Source organism: Nelumbo lutea, chromosome 8, assembly GCF_056320005.1.
Source record: "Nelumbo lutea isolate HS-2025 chromosome 8, American lotus-T2T, whole genome shotgun sequence".
Taxonomy (NCBI): Eukaryota; Viridiplantae; Streptophyta; class Magnoliopsida; order Proteales; family Nelumbonaceae; genus Nelumbo; species Nelumbo lutea.
In genome coordinates this window covers 17,347,281-17,367,671 of record NC_142691.1, presented here as the reverse complement: position 1 = coordinate 17,367,671, position 20,391 = coordinate 17,347,281, and the positions used below count along the sequence as shown (strand labels likewise).

General features: G+C 35.8%; 1 protein-coding gene across 4 annotated transcripts; it reads left to right on the top strand.

Annotated features, from left to right (window-relative positions):
- Nucleotides 1–1,087: 1,087 nt before the first annotated feature.
- On the top strand, nt 1,088–8,986 carry LOC148843064 (C-type lectin receptor-like tyrosine-protein kinase At1g52310). 4 transcript variants are annotated; one of them, XM_088958271.1, is made up of 5 exons: nt 1,088–1,573; nt 4,435–4,899; nt 5,120–5,153; nt 5,235–5,690; nt 8,303–8,986. In XM_088958271.1, the coding sequence occupies exons 1-5, from the start codon at nt 1,489–1,491 to the stop codon at nt 8,883–8,885; spliced, it is 1,623 nt and encodes a 540-aa protein (XP_088814397.1). In that variant the 5' UTR covers nt 1,088–1,488; the 3' UTR covers nt 8,886–8,986. The 4 variants fall into 4 exon arrangements, with proteins under 4 accessions (XP_088814397.1, XP_088814395.1, XP_088814396.1 ...); XM_088958270.1 differs by having other exon boundaries at nt 1,162–1,573; nt 4,432–4,899; XM_088958269.1 differs by having other exon boundaries at nt 5,120–5,690.
- The last annotated feature ends 11,405 nt before the right edge of the window (nt 8,987–20,391 follow it).

Below are 20,391 nucleotides of genomic sequence, written 5' to 3'. Positions count from 1 at the left end.
TTAATTATTTTTGCTGCAGTTATCCATAATTTTTCTGAACTTTATCTATTTTATATTTTTAATATTTTTATTTATAAATTATGATGTTATAGGTTGATCCATTTGACCTAAATGGTTAAATTGTTTTTACCATCTAGAGGGAAAAATAATTTTATCTTTAGGGATTTCAATTTTCCTTGGCTATAAAATCGAGGCCCCACCCTACCCCACCCTGAATGGGGTGGGTTTTCCCCGATCTTAAATGAGGACAGGGTGGGGATGGCCAGATGGGGAAATATTTTTGCCTCGAATCAGAGATGGGGTTTCATATAATTCCCCAAACCTAATAGTAAATTAGTAAAACATTCTTAGATTTAATATCGATTTTTAAAATACCTTTAAGTTTCTCCCAAATTCTTAAAATTCTAAGATCCCATAATTCCGTTCCTAAAGTACCCCCAAATTGCCATAATTCAATTTCTAAAATACCCCCAAATTCCCATTACCCTATTTGTAAAATATACATATATTAGATTATTTTTAGGTGATTGCCTTGGGATAGAGAAAATTTGGGGATTTGACGGGGAATGGGTGTCTCACCTTGCCACCGGGGACAAGGTGATTGCCTTGGTGTAAAAGTGCTTTTATAAAAGTACTTTCATAAAAGTACTTACAAAAAGTGCTTTCATAAAAAGTACTTTCGTAAAAGTATTTTTATAAAAATACTTTCGTAAAAGTATTTTTATAAAAATACTTTCATAAAAATGCATTCGTAAAAGTACTTTATAAAAGTACTTTAGTAAAAGTTCTTTTATTAAAGTGCTTTCATAAAAATACTTTTGTAAAAGTGCTTTCGCACAAGTACTTTTGTAAAAGTTTTTTCATAAAATTTGAAAGAAAATGAAAGAAAAGTAGTCATAAATGCTTATTGGAGAAAAAGACTACCAAATATTGCCTAAGTGATTAAGGCTGAACCGCTGAAGTAGGCTGTTTTTACTCATTTGGACAAAGACTCAAAGTACAAATGGTATGATCCGGCCCGGGGTCTTATACCCGTCTGAGGGTGATCAGTCTCCATTTTACCGAGTTAGCGGGTCAAATGAAGGATGTAAACGACATTTAGAAAAAGACTTGTTCCGTTTCAAGTTTCCTGCATTACACTGACGATCAGTCCTTGTTGCAGAAATTTCAGGGGAGGTCATGTGGAGTTGTCTGGAAAACGAAGGAGCTAACTGTTATTTACAGTTGCCTCTCCAAGAAACGAAGACCCTTCTCCTTCGCAGTTCGCACTAGCACAGGAAGGATAGAGAGTGAGAGAGAGGATGCGGCGAGTCTGAGCCATCTGTCGATCCTCATATGAGCTCAATTTACGAAGACAACAATGAAGCAGCTGCGAGGAGTAGACTCAGTGTAATGGAGTACATGCATTTACTATCTTTCTACCTCTATTTCTTCTCTCGATAGGAGGAGGAATACGAAGAGGGGACATTTCTCCTTCTGAATTGCAGCATGGAGAAGAGGATCAGAACCTCCCAACTTTACTCTCTACTGATTTTCAGCTTCTGTTTCACCAGTCTCGTTAGGGCACAAAGCAGTGAGTCGTTCTTCACCCCCCCCCCTCCCCCAACACACGCACACACCAACAGTGTTTCCAAGTTCTAAAATCTGAGAGATTAGAACTTAGAAGAGATTGTACTGCAAAAGGCTCAGAATTTATACGTGAGGGTAAAGGGAAAAAGGTCTAAGGATGTTTTGATGGCTATGATTCTCTACATAAGTAATGTGTGTATGTGTTTTTTCGTGTGCTTTTAATGGTATTTTCAGTATGATCAAGGCATTTTTTTCGGGTGTGATGTTCCTTTAATTATAGTCCTGAGAAACTTCAATGTTTGAGATCTTGGACCTATATCAGGGTAAAAACTCCTAGCAATTGGTTGTTTACCCAGAGCATCAGGGGATCCTTGACTGTTATTTTGTATCTTAGATAGGAAGCTGACAAAGAAAACAGCCCGTCTGTTTGCTCCTGTATGCTATGTTACCTTGTCAATAGGACAGTTTCTTCATCCAAGTTGTATAAGAGGCAAAGAGCAGAATGCGTATCTACTGCCGTGGATGTAATGCTAAACATAGATATAACATATCTGAGTATAATGCATGGAAATACATTAATGTGAAGAATTATACCTGCCATTTAGAAGAATCCAGACGGAATACTACATTTGGTCTTCATGTCTGAACAAGCTTCGGTGTTCTCTTTTTTGCCGGGTGTACCACGTGCTTTTTGATGCAAGAGAAGGGACCTAAGCTGAGTTTATATAGGCATCCTTCCATCAAAGACTTATGTGAAACTAAAAGTCTAAAAAACCACTTTCTTTAACTGAAGTGAAACTGCACTTAGTTGAAGTGAATCCACTTCACTTAATAAAAATAATTTGCCTGAATTTGAAACTGAGTTTAATTAAAAAGATACAGAACCCCCATTTTAGATTATAAATTCTAACATGTAAGACAGTATGTAACCATAAAGAGCCCAAGACATCCATGTTGTTTAATGGTAAATATACATTGCAGGATTTGCATGAATACAGTGATTAAGTGCAAAATTAGATTTTTGTAGAGATACTTTAGAATCAAGTGGTGTTAGGTAAGATTAAAATAGAATATATGCAGTGTAAATTTATTGACAACTGGAGTGAGAACCAACATCATGTAATGGACCTTTTTTTAGGAATGATAACGAGGATACAATTAGAATTACAAACCATGAGATACTCCATTGTGATATCTTTTGTTACTTTGGTTGAACAATTCATTAAAAAAGAGAGAAATTTAGGAGGATGTCGCCCATATGAATAGAGTGATATGGGTGAAATGAAGGGGGTTTATTTGGACTGCTTCGTAATTAGAAACTAAGAGATGATTCAATGTGACATTTTTTGTTACATTGGTTTGTTAATTCATAACAAGGGAGAGATTGAGGAGGATGTCTCCCATAGATTTAGAGCAGGATGGGCAAAATGGATAGGTAAGTACCACTCAAGTTAAAAGGAAATTTTATAACAGTTGTAAGACCAACAATGTTGTATGGAGCAAAGTGTTGGGTATTAAGAAACATGTCCAAAAAATGAGTGTAGTAGAAATGTGTATGCTGGGATGGATGAGCAAAACAACTAGAAAGGATAGGTTCAGAAATGAAGTCATTCAAGTAGTTCCAATGGATGATGGAATGAGATGAAGTAGACTAGGTTGGTTTGGCCATGTGCATAGAGCACTTGTAAGAAGAAGCAGTCTATTGCGAGTTGAAGGGGCTAGAAGGGATAGGGTCTGGCCAAAAAGGACGTGGTTGAAGTAGTAACAAATGATTTAAGCAAGGGTCGAATTTTCACAATGTATTGACTGGTCACCAATATGCTGTTTAAGTTTTTTTTTTTAATCTGTTGATTTTAAATGTTAAATAACAATATTCCCAACCTTTGAAACTTTGGAAAAAAACTAAAAAATAAAAAAAATAAAAAACACAAGGTTCAAAGTATCGATGTACCATCTAAGCATTCATAATTTAACAATGGATGTGGCAGTTTGGCACTAAACAGAATGGAATGTTCAAACAGGATTGCCAACCCCATAAAGTTGGGATAAAGCTTATGTGATGATGAAGGTGTGAAAACCAAGCAATACTGTATTTGTGTGGAGCATAAAGTAAATGTTGAGATGGATGAATGGTTAAACATTAAAAGATTGGCTTTGAAATGTCTATATTCATGGGAGTCTTGGAGAAGTGCCCCCCCTCCAAGGGTGATAAAAGGAATGATAATGCACTACGATGGTTTAGCCATGTGCATAGAAGATCATCTATGCACTAGTAAGATGATCTGTTGAAAATTGAAAGGTTTAGAAGAGCTAGGGACAGGATGAAAAGGATATGAATTGAATTACTGAGAAATAATTATTTTGGGCTGCATTGTGACGAGGGATAGAAAAGTGTTCTTAAATGGGATCAACATTCCCACCACCAAGTTGTATAAACTGTTTCCAATCTGAACTTTAAATAAAATACATGTTTATTGATAAGAAAAACTGAGAAATAATCTAACAATGGATATGACACTGAATAGAGTGGAATAGTGGAAAAGGATTTGTGTAGCCAATCCCATATACTTGGGAAAAGGTTTTCTTGACTTGAGTGTTTAGGTTCTTTGTGAGAAAGCTTTTTTCCTTTTAATAAGGATAATGATCACACAGTTGATGACACCTAATCAAGACATTTACTATATGTAAATCATAGATATAATTACTTGAAGCAGGTCAATGTTCTTATTAGTTTGATTGGTTTCAGATGTTAAATTCTTAAAAGATTTTAAATGTAGTAATGCATTTTATTTTTCTGCTTCTTGATCACAGAAATAGCCTTTTGAGTTAGTATTTTCCTGAAATGTTCCATTTGTTTGATAGCAGCACTTTGCCCTACTAGTTGGGAGATCAGCTCAAATAAGTCACTTTGCCCTGATGGTTGGGTAATCAGTCCAAATAAGAGCAAGTGTTTTGGGCTGATAGAAAACTCCAGTTATTGGGATGAATCAGAGTCCCGATGTAGGGATTATAATGGGCACTTGGCAGCACTGACATCATCCAAGGAACTAAGTTTTACTGGAAAACTCTGCAGTAATACAGCAAGAGTCTGCTGGGTTGGAGGAAGAGGCTTCAATTCTGCAGGTGGTTTTAGTTGGAAGTGGTCTGACAATGCAACACATTGGAATGAGTCCATCTTCCCTGGGGCACCATTTTGCTCCAATTGCTCCAATTCATCATGTGAAGGCATTAATCTGATCAATATCTGTACATTGGTGACTAATGGCCAGCCAACCCTTGTGGGTGAGAGATGCAACAACTCTCATGAGTTCATCTGTATGCTTGATATAGGTATTCAATTACCTTGTAATTATTTTACCATCTTTTTCTTCTTTTGTGTTCTTTTCTTAATTCCTCTTCGAGATAAGAACAGTTTTAACAAAAGGAGTCAAGCTGGTGGCTTTTCTTGTTTCTTATTTCTTTGCCTCCATGGAGCTTGTTATATATCTAATGGTTGGTTACCCAGAGTAAAATTTTTGTATCCTCGTTAAAAAGCTTTCATCTTTGACAGAAAACAAATGCTACCACCTGCACCGCCACAAGGAGTATCTTATCATCCTTGCAACTGTTAGTGGGTTGATCCTTTGCACAACTTTGGCTATTGTAATTTGGTTGCTTGCATACAGGAGGAGCAAGAGGCGCAGAAGGTCTCGCAAATCATCTAATCCATCAACATCTGCATCAGTTACCCCATCATGGAAAGTCTTCAGCAATGAGGAACTGAGGTCAATTACAAAGAATTTCAGTGAAGGTAACCGTCTTGTGGGAGATGCCAAGACTGGTGGCACATATAGTGGGCTTTTACCTGATGGAACAAGGGTAGCAGTCAAGAGATTGAAAAGGTCTAGCTTTCAAAGAAAGAAGGAATTTTATTCAGAGATTGGAAGAGTTGCAAAGCTCCATCATCCTAATCTGGTGGCGGTGAAAGGATGTTGCTATGATCATGGTGACCGTTATATTGTTTATGAGTTTGTTGCTAATGGGCCCCTAGATAGATGGCTACACCACATACCTAGGGGTGGGAGAAGCTTGGATTGGGCAATGAGAATGAGAATCGCCATAACTCTTGCACAGGGAATTGCGTCAGTATTGAATTCTATACCTCTACTGCAGCTTAAGTGAAACGTGCACCTGAAACTGCATTAGTTTCTTCCAATTTTGTACTACAGTCACAATATGCACTTGATACACTGGTACTGGATTACAACTTCTAGAGTGTACTTTATAACAATAACACTTTTAGAATATCTAAACTGATATGGTTTATCAAATCATACCATAAAAAATCAATGTGTTAGAAGTTTAGCTAAAAAGTATTGAGAAATGACATTATGGCTTTAAAAACTAGATATTGACATGCAATAAGCATGTCAATAGGAGATACTAATACCTGAATCCATGTCTGGATATTAGGAAATGGAAGTTGCTTACCTATTTCCTACATTTGTATCTGTGTTAATATTCACATCTGGTCATCATAGCTTTCAAAAAGGCATAATGGTATCATAACCTGCTTTTATTGTTTTCTTTTCATCTTTTTGTTTTGCTGAACTAATTTTATTACTCCCTTGTTATCTTTTTTTTTTTTTTTGAACCCTATTACTCCCTTGTTATCATACTTATATGTATGGATACACTTATATTAAAATTTCAATGAGATTATCTAGGTTTTATTCTCTACCTTACTATTTGTTTTCTTCTCTGTACAAAGATCTCAGGAAGGACCTTTTTTTTATTTATCTGCATCCAAGTTGCCTCTCTTTTATCTTTTTCCCCTTGATGTACAGTCGTCTGCTTTTAACTAGAGTTAAACATTATGGTACCATATTAAAATGGAATAGGCAAATGCCAATGAAGGAATCAGATGAGAAATATGTTCTCTGAATGCTCCTTGCTTGTTCTAGTAGTTGTTGATTCCGCCCCCCCCGCCCCCCCCCCCCCCGGTTTGAGGTGCCAGTTAAGTCCTCCACGTGTTCTGCATGGACAACCATCTTTAGAGTTTAGACTTGGTTCTTTATCTCTGATACCCCTAGTTGTACAACACAATCTGCAGCATAAAAACATAGAAGCAGGAATAAATAGTGATGCATAATAGACCATAATAATAAATAATAAAGATTAAGATTGTAACCCATCTAACAGAGAGGACTTGTAAGTCGATGCATGCCCAGAAGTTGACTTGTCTGACTTTCCAAAACACGTGTCAGGCATAGCAACACCAGGGATCAAACCATTTAACAAAGTTTGTTTAGGTAAAAGAACTAACTAATTTAGTTTTAATTTTGAGAAATGTAGGTTTGATATAGGAGAGAGAGAGCATGCGCATAAAAGCCATATATAATTTGGTTTCTTGTTGGGGGTGCCCATGCATTCAATGCTCCTAGGTATGATTCTTGTAAGTTATCCTCTTTCTAAACTTTCTCTTTCTTCTTTTCTTGAACTACCATACTTTGGGTTCCACTTTAGATCTTCAACAGTCATAAGCTTGGCTGATTAAATACCACTTGCCTTCTTAAGCTATGCTTTTAATCCAATTATTGTATTAGTTCTATTTTTAGCTCCTATTCCTCAGGTAATCCAATTAATCTCTCATTTCCCAAGCATTTCTATAATCAGGTTGAGAACAGAGTTTACAGTTGAACATCATGCCCATGAAAAATAGAAGAATCTATTGAGAATGACTTTCAGTGGTCTGCCAGGCAATATCTTTTTTTTTTTTCATTTTTTGATAAGTAAAAAAGAAAACTTCAATAAAAAACAAGAAAAACAATTACAACCTAGAAGAAATTGTCAGTTTTCAGGATCATGTGCTAAATTTGGTTTTGACACAAGAAATTCTGTGGATGGTACAAGGATGTAGGAGATGACTTGGCCACTTGCAAAGCCAATACTAGCTATTACCTGACTCAAAAAAGGATATACTTATGGCATATCTTAATGTTGGGATCACATCCCACCAAAGAATATAGGCAATTTATTTTTCCAAACCCCACTTTTCTTATTTCTTGTGTTGCATAATTGGCAAAGGATTTTCAATGGATTTACATCTATGGCCATCAAATTCTGCTTTTTTTTATGCATGTGTGTTCTGTCCATAAAAGGTTGGACACTGACTGCTTTCTGACAGTTCCTGATGCAAACTCATTTCCAACCATGTTGCACTTGCACCTTTCTTCTGTATATGATAAAACTTTTTACCTGCCTAGGGGCAATAACTTGACAATAGTTGGATCTTTGTGTCTTCTTTTTTTATTTAATCCCTGAACTAGTTACATGAAAAGAACGAGAATAATGAGTTAACAACAATAATAGAGAGCCTGTAGTCTCATATTTGGGCCCGGAGATTTCTAGAATATACATCACAGACTCACAGTTGGTTGTGGTAGTCACCTGTCAAAGATGTATGATTAATGTGAAACGTTCTTTTCATTGTTTCTTGTTATCAACCCTTGTTCTGTCATGAGAGTTCATGTAGCTGCTGCATATGGCATTTCTACCTCAAGGGAATAAGGACCTCTTGTTTATTGGTTTTGGTGGTTTCATGATGTGGTAATCCTACTTGTTTATTTGAAAATGCTTGTCAATAGCCAAATTCCATTCTAAATGCAGATCTCCAATCTCCATTTATCGTTCTCCTTAAATACTTGATAAGCTTTTGAATCTTATGGTGATCTCTCTGCACCTCTTTGTACAGATTCCTACATGACAAGGTGAAGCCACATGTGGTGCACCGGGATATTCGTGCTAGCAATGTACTACTTGATGAAGAGTTCAGAGCACATCTGATGGGGGTAGGTCTATCAAAATTTGTCCCATGGGAAGTGATGCATGAAAGGACAGTGATGGCAGGCATATATGGGTACCTGGCTCCAGAATTTGTCTACAGAAATGAGCTCACTACAAAAAGTGATGTTTATAGCTTTGGAGTGTTGTTGCTTGAACTTGCTAGTGGGCGTAGACCTGCCCAGGCAGTGGATTCAGTGGGTTGGCAGACTATATTTGAGTGGGCCACACCTCTAGTGCAGTCACACAGGTACATAGAGCTGCTGGATCCAGTTATCTCTGATATCCCTGAAGTTGGAGTCATACAAAAGGTTGTGGACCTTGTATATGCTTGCACACAACATGTCCCATCAGTGCGGCCAAGGATGTCGCATGTTGTTCATCAATTGCAACAATTGGGATTGAAAACCAGTTCTGAGAAGGCAAGAAGTGGTACAAGCACAAGTACTGCCTCTCGACTTGCTCCATTTGAAATGGAGGTCAACAATGTGTAAGAGGAAAATACCTATATTTACCTTCAATTTAGCAATTCATTCCAATATTTGCTGACCCGAACTATTTAATAGGATTTAAATAACCCACGAGTAGTTCATCATTCTGGAGCATGTGCTTTGCTCTCTCTCTCTCTCTGTTAATTCATAAGATTTTACATTGAGCATAAAAAAAAAACAATAGAAAAAATGTGAAGCCCAAGGATTCTTTCTGGCTAAAATTCATTCTGAAATAGGTTGATAAAATGATGGCACAATCTATAACTTGTCATGTCTATTTCATACAATTGATGCATGCCCTAAAATAAAACCAAAGAAATGGGGAAGCAATAAAGGAGGTTGTTGTGGATAAATTTGATGTTTATTTATGTCTAACAAATATTCTCATGAATGGGTCTGAGAAGTTGATTCGGATCATACAATTATGATCCACAGTATGATATTGTGGATGCAATTGGTTCAGCAGTCGATCATGAAGCAGATATGATCTTAGGTGTTATATAACAGCAGCAGAAACTCATCTGCGAGGTTGCAAACTCAGGCTGTAGTGTGTTCACCCTTTTTTTTTGTTATCAGGACAATTAATGATAAATTGAACAAATTGGTTTGACACCAAACAACCATTTCTGATATATACCAATTTTTAGTTTCCCTTTGCTAGTAGTCTTCCGAATTATTTTAGGTAGTGAGTTTTTAGTTTATTAGAATTACCGTGATCAGAACTTTGGGTCTTTTAGATCTCTCTTCCCTTGAAGAGAGATCAATTATAGATGCTATATTACATGAAGAGTACAGAACATTTGAGAATTTGAAGCGAAATAGGAAAAGAAAACGATGACAAAGTCCAACCAAAATTTGGACTAAACTCGTTTGCACGTCCATAATGAAATTGCACTACAAACAACTAAACAAACACGCTTTTACTGCTGATAATCCTACCTTGTATGGCCACGCTAGTTGCAGATGACTCGAGTCTGGACCATTTCACACCAGCAACTGGTTTCGGACAGAGCCAGAGATTGCACATTGATTATAAATTATCATCTTTGCAGAGCATAGAGGGATGTTAAGAAGAAACCATCTCCATCTCTGCCTTTTTGATCTTCCAACCACGCTTGGTTGGCCCAGCATGTCACAAGGCCATCACTGAGACCGATAAGAACTGCTGGTCCAGAATATTCCCCTCCCCTCATTTTGAAAGATGTGATTATCACATGGGGTGAATTTGCTGTTTAAAATTTTCCCGAGGGCATACAAATTACAATGTGCAACACATTTGCTAAACAACTCTTGTCTGTGTTGTCTCATACAAGTTTAACCAGGACCAACTAAAATAACCGTGCTAGTCAAAATTAACGTTGATGCATGAAGCGGCGATAGTAACCTCCATTCTAGTTGAAGGCCATGAAATAGTGAATGAATGAGTTCCAGGGGGCAGGGGAAATATTCATGGACCTCTCAAATTATTAGCGTACTGTCCAAAAGATACACAACCACCAATCATCCTACCAATTTGTCTTGTCTATGAGTAATTCTTTATATTTTAGTAAACTTGTTCTTGTAGGAGCTATTGGATTTTTTTTTTTGAAGTCATGAGCTAATATAAGCAAATACAAATTTGTCATTATTTCATTAAAGCAAGAATAACAATATACAAGGATTCAGCAAGTTATTGATCAATGACCTCTAAGATTCAACACTTGCATTACAAGAATATATAAGATGAAAGAGAAGCAGCACATTGCTTAATCTTGAAGCACGTCTTCACTAAAAATGTCAGGACAGCTAAAAAGATATCCTGTCTTAATTAAATCCTGATGGTTGTATTGTATGTGGAAGCTTAATTCAAATTTGACCTCTTCCCTCGTAGGACCCATTCGATTTTCATTAAGTCACTTATCCAGATTTGGGTAAGTTTTTTCTGGGAAACACTTATCCGGGTAAGTGCATTTACCCATGTTCTTTTATTTCTCATGTAAATAAGGCAATGACCATTTTAGCCATAAAAATCCATTATTATAAAAGATATTTTTGTCCCATTCAAGTGTTGGCAATTTTACCCCTAGGTGGGAAAGTTATTTACCCACCTAGGAGATGGGTACCACTTAAAGTGATACCAAGGAAAATAAACTTTCCCTGATCCCCACATAAATTTGACAAAAAAAAAAAAAGGATTCTTGGTCAATGGGAACCAAAATCCCATTGACCAATTTTCCCCCCTCTCAAAATATGAAAAAAGAATGACTAGGGTATCAAACTGCAAATAATAAAATGGATCTGTTGGTTCCTCCCTGTAGAAAAATTAAGTTGTATTCTGCAAAATTTTTCAAGGGTATGTATTTCAAGCATATTTACCACTATTATTAACTCAGTTTAAATAAATCAATTCATATATATATATATATATATATATCGGATAAATAACTTTCCTCGATAAAAGAAAAGAAAGCATTCATATAAATTCTAGTTTGAAGTTTATTTTTCAAATTACTAATCTAAAAATCTACCATAATTCCCTGGTTTAGAACACATGCATTGCCAACAGAGCTTGAACAGTTCTAAACAAATTCAAAGTGTTAGCATATAAATTCTAGTTTAATGACATTGCATCATTAGTTGACACTGTCCACATGGCTCTACTTGGAATTCATAATTATCTAATAAAGTGCTTGCTTAGATTTGACAGCCAAACCAAGGATAAAAAGGGGTGAATTGTAAATTGAAAATTTTTGGGGGGTCAGTCTCCTCTTTTCTGGGGACTGGATCTTAATCTAATTTAATAAAGTGCTTAAATCCTGTACATTACCTAGATTACATCCTCTGCTCGATCATCACACCTGTGTGCTTGAGGTTGTCGATTATCTCCCTCTGGCAACCCCCATGGGCTCTCTCTCCTTGGTACTGCTCTTGAACTCATCCTAATATCCTCAACTCTTCTTACATTAAGATAAGAAACACAAGAATGCAAAAGGCCCATTAAGGATCTGTGTATACAAGGACTCCAGGCCTGCTGCACATAAAACACATTTTACATGTATCAAAGTTAATAGTTATAGAAGATATCAACATTGTCCATTAGCATTACAAGGGTTGGCGAACCATCTAACTGATCTATATTGTTGAACCGATAATAGGTCAGAAGTACACATGTTGATTTGCTGTAAACATTTTCATGGAATTGTCATATAAAGCAAGACTGCATCAATCAACAGGCTCATTGTGGCCAGGGAGGGCAATGATGCTGGACCCACTTCACTTGTATGGCATGAAATGGATGGAGCGATTTATATGTAAGCTCCAATCTATCTCATCCCAATTTTCTTTTTTTTGCTTTCCTCTCTTTTCCCTTTTTGGGAAGAATCATGAAATGCACTGATTTCAAATTAATTTTAAGATGCACACACTGTTCATCAACCATAACAATTATAACTAGAATTGAATGATCAACAAAATTCCAGTGACTTTGTAACTAGAATTATATTGTTCCAAAAAAAACCCTGCAAAAAGAGATTAAAAATAATGGAAAATATAAATAATTTATTGGCTAATAAACCAGTCAAACTGGAAGAAAACTAAAAAGAACATACCATCAATTATCAATTATATTTAATAAATATCAAGTAACCTTCAACAAACGTGATGAAATATTTCCCTCCTTTATCCTTTTTCATTGGCACCTTTTTAATCCTTATTTGTAAGCCTAGGGATCTATCCTGTATTAGGATATCAGTGGAAGGTACTAGGTAGGCAGAAAGAAAAAAGCAAGGTTTTTAAAATGGAATTGGACAACGAATCGGTCAGGGTTCAGTTCTTGGGTCAAACGGTCCGATTGTTTGAACCGAATGGATGGCTCGCTTTGACAAAAAATAAAAAAATAAATGACCAAACCATTGAATGATTTGAATACCTGGGTCATGTTTTTTGGAGAAATAACAGTTCTGGAATAAAACGGGTTCCCAGTTTTTCCAGTCCAACCATCTGGTCCGGTCCGATTTTAAAAACCATAGAAAAAAGTGATAAATCCCAAATTCCCACCATTAACTTCTTCTTTCCTTGCCCATCCAAACACCAAAAATGGGGCGAAACACCATTAATGTATTGAGTTCTTGACTGTGCATGAGCCAAGAAGTCCATCAGTGTGTAAACAATCGATTAATTCAATTTTAACTGAAATTTACAAATTACAACGTTCAATTGAGTACCGCAACAAAGCATTTCTATAAGCAGACTTCAATATTCACCAGTTTGCTTTTACCGTTTTACCTAGTCTTAGCATCTATTTCGCATCGTTGCCCTTGCTCTAGAAAACAGTGCCACATCAGCGCCACATTGGAAAAAACAGCACTCCAGGAAATGGGTATTTGTTTGGAACTATTTTTCCATAAAAAATGGTGCTCCAAGCCATGCCTCAGAAATCGAGAAGGCGTGGTCTGAAGCTACAGCTTGTTGCAGCCAATAGGGATGTGAGGTGATAGTAATGTGGCACTGGATAATAGATACCAATACTGAAAACGTTTTATGGAGCATTGATACCGAACAGAAAATGTTATTGTTACTTCACAATTTTCTCAGAAAGCATGCTGCATCTGTAGTATCGGTGCCAAACATATACTTTAATTTAGTGAAATTAATACTAAGTATAAATGTGAGTTTTAAATCATGCTCTAAATCTTGATTTCAGTCGACAGAAAAAAACGTTTCAAGAAACAAGCAACAGCAGTTGCATTGAGGCTTTAGCAAAAGATAACTGTCAGTACAACAACCCAAAAAACAAAAGAAATCAAATCCAGATGTTTTGTTTTGGTAGGTGAATTTTTTTTTCCAGTGTGAATAAGAGAAAATCAGGGAAATTTTCTTTTTTATTCATGAACAGAAAGGAAAAGATGAGGGTGGACTCTATAGACTGGGTTTTCGATTTTCTTTGTAGATTTGAGATTACCTGATTCCTTCGATTTATTGGATGATTGATTTCCTATGCCCTGAAGGAGACCGGATCTGTTCCTCACACCTGGCGCCTCATACACACATCCTATCATACATTGGGAACATCTCCTGTACTTATTTGTTATTATTCACGGGAGATGTTCCCAATGGCCGGTGGATGTACATGTGAGGCACCCATTTGTGAGGAGCAAATCCCGTCATGCCCTGAAGAGTTTTCCCTTCTTTAGAAGGCGTCACATGTGGATGGTATCATCTCGCGTGGGAGTCCGTATCTGCTCCTCACACCAACTTCACAGTATGTCTGGCTGCACATCAGGAACATCTTCCATAAATTGTATTTATTTTTTATGTAGAGATGTTTTGCTGTGAGGCGCATTCTGTTAGGAGCATATTCTAATTTCTCGTGCGGACTAGACGCTCGTACCGGTGGAGAATGCGGGTTAACTTTGGTTGTTGGGGCCAAGACCGGATCTACTCCTCACATAAGGCGCCTCACATGCACGTCCTACCATGCATTGGGAACATTTCCTGTACTTATAAGTTATTATTCACGGGGCCCAACAAGCATAGACTGTTGAGACGGCTTTTGGGCTGGGCACATTCTTGGCAGTTCACCTATTCACGCCCATGCTTTGATTTTTAGTAAAAATAAAATAATATGCAATTACTAATTTACCCATTCTCATGGTAACGTGGCATTCTTAGAAATTCTGTCAACAATGTAGACTGTTGGCCCCCAACAGCTAAAGCTTTTCCGGAGAATGTTATACAGGGGCAAAATGTGTGAGTTGTGAGTTGGATGATGGCACTCTGGCTGGAAGACCGTCCATACAGTGACTTGCAGGCGTGCATTAAGAATACCTCCCACAACAATGCACGGTAGGATCTTCCACTGAACATGGTAAAATTAGCCACACATGCATCCATTCATCCATACATATGCATATATAAAGTCTTTACTTTAAGTCCTTAATTACAAATTAAGGCCCCATATATTCACGGGAATAGGGGTCTGGAATTAGAACAGGCTGGATCAGGATCTCATTTTCATTCCTGGTGGAATGGCATTCCCTCATTTTAGGGAATGGTCATTTCCTTCTCTTTCCTTGTGAATAAAATCTCATTCCTGCTAATTCCAATTCTCGTTTTCATTCCTGTCTGAACCAACCAGACTATAAGAATAGGTCTTTCTGATTCTGATTCTGATTCGGACTATAAACCAAATGAACCCTAAGTATGTAATTAGTGTGTCTTGATCATGAGTTCCATCACGTATGTAGCTAGTAATAATCAAATTGTGATGCACTAGACGTTATTTGTCAACATAGTAGAACTGTAACATATCGAATTTAAAGGGATATATATAGGTATATTTACATTTAATTTGTTTATATTTGAATATGTATCAGATCTTATCCATAAGATTTATATTTGAATATTGAATTGTATAAAAAAATTAAAATAAAATTGATAAAAATGACTTTGATATTGCATTCCATAAAAAAAAATGAATTAAAATTTACTTGTAGGAAGCTTGAATATATGACAATTTAGTAAAAATACAACATTCAAATTATTTTTTTTTTAAAGGAAGCTCATAAACAACTCCATTTCATTTAACTTGCTTAGAATTACAATCTCTTACAATGGAAGGTAACAATAAGTCAAAGAGCTATGACCAGGTTTTAACATTTGAAAGAGAAAGAGCACCTTTTAACAATCTCATAATTAAGCAGACATATTAACTTCTCTAAGAGCGAAAAGGAAGATGAAGTTCGGAATGATCCAAATTTTTCCTATTTATTTATTTATAAAGACTTGCACCAGACACATCAGGGAATAGTGTACACAACCCCACAAATCTTCCAACCTTGTTTTCTCGATTTCTTTGTAGGCAGGTTGTAGGATGATAATCACATAACCTTTCCTCCTTTTCAATTTTGTTCTGGTCAATCGGTTATATACTTAGATTCGATCAGTTTGATTGCCAAAGAGAGAGTATATATATTTAGTTCAACAATTTTTTTTTTTATTTGTGCTAAGTTGCTAATTACACAGTTTTACATAATAAAAAATCCAGTATATCAACCAAACCAAAGTGGATGGGATAGAGGTGTTCATGGGAAGTGAATAAAGAATTATCTTGTCATCTTTTTATATATCCATGCGCAATTCATTAGTGATGGATCTCTCTTAAGGTTGTACATTTGTCTCTTTATAAGGTTGACTTGAAGTTTTTCTGACCAAAAATAATTTGGTCATGACATGTTACCAAATTAAAGGAATAAGTCCATTGCAATACCCAACTACTCTTCATGACATGTTACCAAATAAAAAATCTAAGCTGACCAATTGCTACTCTATCATATTCTAATCAAGTCTAACCTACCTAATTAAAATGGAAACCTGCTCTAATAATTACAAATCAAAACAAACAATAAAAAAAAAAAATCCTATTCTAACTCCCATCTCTATATAGAGGAGTTGGTGATGATTCTCCTTCTCTACAAAATATTACAATCTAATCCAATTCACATCAAAATTCAAAGGAGAACAACACTAATCTTTTTATATGGGAGGAGATGACAACCAGAGCACATCTGTTGTGACCGCTGTCGCATTAACACACTCCCTTGTTACCCTCCAATGAAATAAAGCAGTTCACATGTTGTTTTGAATTTATTTCCACCGCTGCCATGTTTATGTTTCATTAAGACTCAGTTTGGAAGGAGTACAAATATGTATATGTATATGTATATGTATAGTATAAATATGTACAAAATAATATAAAATACATGATTTTATACTCTACATATTTGTATTCTAAGGCTCAATTTGGAAAGAATACAAATGCAACTATATAGAATGTAAAATCATGTATTTTTTATTATGGTATTTGAATCACTGTTGATTCAGATGGTCAGACCTTTCAGCTCGAGAACCGTTTAGGCAATCAGTTTCGTTTTACCCTAAACATGGTCCCTGGTAAAAAACTGTTGAATCGGGTGATCAAACTGTCGACTTATTTGACCCGTTCAATGGTTTTTAGCCGTTTTTATTTTAATTTTTTCTCAGAATGGGCCGTCCGTTTGAATTGGACAGTCAAACCATCAACCCAGAAACTGGTGGCCAAAACGGTACTAATTCTAGGTCATTTTTTAAAACATTGTTTTCTATTATTTTGTATATATTTATATTGTAAATATTTGTATTTGTACTCCTCCAAACTGAGCCTAGTTATGGGATTACAAGCATGGTTTCCAAAACCGGACTGGACCGGATGGTCGGATTGGAAAAACTGGGAGCTGGTCAGGTGACCGGTTTTGTTTTTCTAGAAAAATCAGATTTTTCCTAAAAACTATTGATTTTATTTAGAAAACCACTGACCCGAGCGATTAACTGTTCGAACGATTTTGACCATTTTTTTTAATTTTATTGTCAAAACGGGCTGACCATCCAATTCAAATGATTGAACCATTTGACCCAAAAACCAGACCCCTGACCAATTCGTTCTCCAAATCGATTTTAAAAACCTTAATTACAAGGAAGTGAACTTTGACCACACCATATATCCTATAGCTGTATATTAAGAATATCTACCTTATTATTCATGGGGAGATTTGATGTTTCCAATGTGCATTATCTTATGGGTAGGATGTCATAAGAGTTTGGGGGTAGGAAATCTGGAGGGGGACATTGAATGAGACTCATTAGAGATGTTCCCGGTCACCCATCATTAGATAAGTTCAACCCATGAGATTAAATGCATTAAATAATCAGCTCAGAATATAATCTTAATTAACTGTGTTTTGACTGACAACATATGGAGATGAGAAAAGTCGTATTAAAATTCACTAAAAGTTTACAAAATAATTGATGAAACAGATGTTTGATATATATCATGGCTATGTTAAATCAGGTGTCATCTCATCTCCCTCCAGTGGTGGTAGGGGTGTTCATAGGTCGCACTATAAGAAAAGAGGGTTTTGACGACGTCAGTTTTACGACGTTTAAACGAAACGTCGTAAACAAGTCCACCTTTTACGACCCTAATAATAAATATCGTCAAAAATGGTCTTTTGCAACAGTCATACATAAATGTTGTTACAAGTTACTGTTGGAACGTTTCTTCATAATGCTTGACGACGTTTAAAGTAACGTCGTAAAAACTCTTTTCCGCCATCCCCTCCCCCTCCCGCCATATATTTTCGGTGACGTTTGTCTCAAACGTCATCGAAACACAAAGTTTGACGACGTTTAGTTTTGAACCTATAATGACGTTTATTTCAAACGTTGTTAAAAGTATTGATTTTACTTTCTTAATTTTTATCATTTCTTAAATTAATTAACTGTAAAACTAATCAATTGGTAATTTGATAATACATAGGGTCAGTTTGAGTCATTTTTTTCAGCCAATTCGATCTATCAGTTTATTTATTAACAAAAGTGAAACTGATTGACCCCGAAGCAAAATTGAATGAAACATGAAATGTCGGTTTGGGTTGGTTTATTGATTTAGTCGGTTTTTATATATATTTTAAACTAAAATATCTATTTATATTTAAGTTTATTTCTTTTTAGTTTTTATGCAAAATCAAAATATATATTTAAATTGATTAGTTATTTATGCAAAACTATGTTTTTGTCAATATATATTTAAATTTATACAAAACTGGATTAAATATTGTACCATTGTATCATATTTGTATTGGTTTTACGTTTTTTGTTTTTATCATAAATAACCATTTTTTTTTCAAAATTCAAACAAAACACAAATAAAATATATCAATATTTAAGATATAGGGTAGAGACTAATTAATAATTACTTAAATATATAGAATCAAAACCAAATCGAATTGTCAGTTTATTTTTTCATACAAACCAAAACCGACCGGTATATTTAAAAAACCAACCAACTCGACTTGGACTGAGCTGGTTTGATCGATTTGATCGGTTTAACATTTAATTAAACACCCTAAATGGTGGTTAGTTTTATTCTATTTATCCAAATGCAAATGCAAGAATAAAACTATCCCGTTTCAAGATGAATGATTGGTGATCCAACAAAACAGCAACACCCACATGTTTCTCATTATTGGTTCAAAATTTGAGGCAGCAAAAAATATTCAACTTTTTTCTCTACCACATGTATGGTTGGTTTGGCCAATTAATCCAAACCATTAACCAGTAAGGGACGCTTTGGAATTGCCACCTTTGAGTCCACATCAGCAGAATATTCTATTATATCTTGGGCTTTCTGCTTTGTTGAGATCGGATCTGCCCTTTACACGGTGTTTCACACCGACCTCACATACATCCTTCTATGTATTGAAAATGTCTCCCGTACTTATAATTTATTATTTATGGGAAATGTTCTCAATGCATGGTGAATATGTCTATGAGGCGCTGAGCAGATCCTCCTTTCACTTTTTTAGGGAATTTTTTGATTGATGAATATGAGGTGAGTATTGATCTTAGCATGGTTCAAAGTATCATATGATCGTATCATATTTTTTTAAAAAGATACAGTTCGAAACGCCTATTTTCAGATCTTTCGGACCCCAATTTTTTTTAATAATAAAAAACATGTTTAAAGCTTTCCAAAAAACCAAAATGTGAAAAAAAAAAAACCAAAAAAAATAAATAAAGTTTCGGCTGTATCGATTGACCAAAATCTGAGGGACGTGGCGAGGAACACAACGACTGAGATGTGCATTGAATTGCACAACTTTTATTACCATAGCCAAGAGACCCAAGACTCGTTCTGCACTTCTTTTAGATAAAACAACAGAAAACATCACACTTAATTTAACAGTACACCTCAACTTTTATAAAAAAATAAATAAAAATAAAACACTGCACCTCACATGAAAAGCGCGTAAACTGATGTAATTGTAATTGTGCATGATAAATTTAACAATATCTATTAATGGCTTTAGTAGTTGAGAGAATAAAATTGTAAAATGATGAAAATGATATAATTAATACATAGATCGATTTTATATTTATTGCTTCAATACCCTATTCAAAAGAAAATGAGAAAGAAAGGATTAATAATTAGGGTTTTAGATACTCAATAAATGAGAGGCAAAAAAGGTCTCATGAACAAAGTAACGGTAGTTTTGGTATTTTTAATTGTTTCAAGGTTCATTTGACATTATTTAATGACTCCCTCCAGGTTTTAAGGGATTATAACAGATAAAGTCAACTTTAGGGCCTTAATATCAATAAAACTAATATTTAAAAAAAAAAGGTTAACTTTTTAAAAATAATATCAATTAAGGGCAAAATTACTATTCATCTTTTTCCTCTTGCAATCCATTCATCAGCGCCGTTGTCTGCCACTGCCTACGGCAATGCCTCCTCCGCCCACCTTCGCCTCTGCCTCCGACAACGTTGCCGGAGGTAGGCGGAGGTAGAAGCGGTGGCGGCGGCAGCACTGGTGGTCATTCCTCTGCCCAATGCCGCTACCTTCGCCCACCAGCACCGCCGCCGCCGCCTCTACATCCACCCACCTACGACAACGTTGCCAAAGGCGGAGGCGGAGGTCGGCAGAGGTGGATGC

What these genes read in the sequence shown, in the direction of transcription:
- LOC148843064 (XM_088958268.1), top strand. Translation starts at nt 1,489, where the DNA reads ATGGAGAAGAGGATCAGAACCTCCCAACTTTACTCTCTACTGATTTTC. An exon ending in TCTCGTTAGGGCACAAAGCA is followed by an intron (nt 1,574 to 4,431) that starts GTGAGTCGTTCT and finishes TTTGTTTGATAG; the next exon opens with CAGCACTTTGCCCTACTAGT. An exon ending in ACTCTTGCACAGGGAATTGC is followed by an intron (nt 5,691 to 8,302) that starts GTCAGTATTGAA and finishes CTCTTTGTACAG; the next exon opens with ATTCCTACATGACAAGGTGA.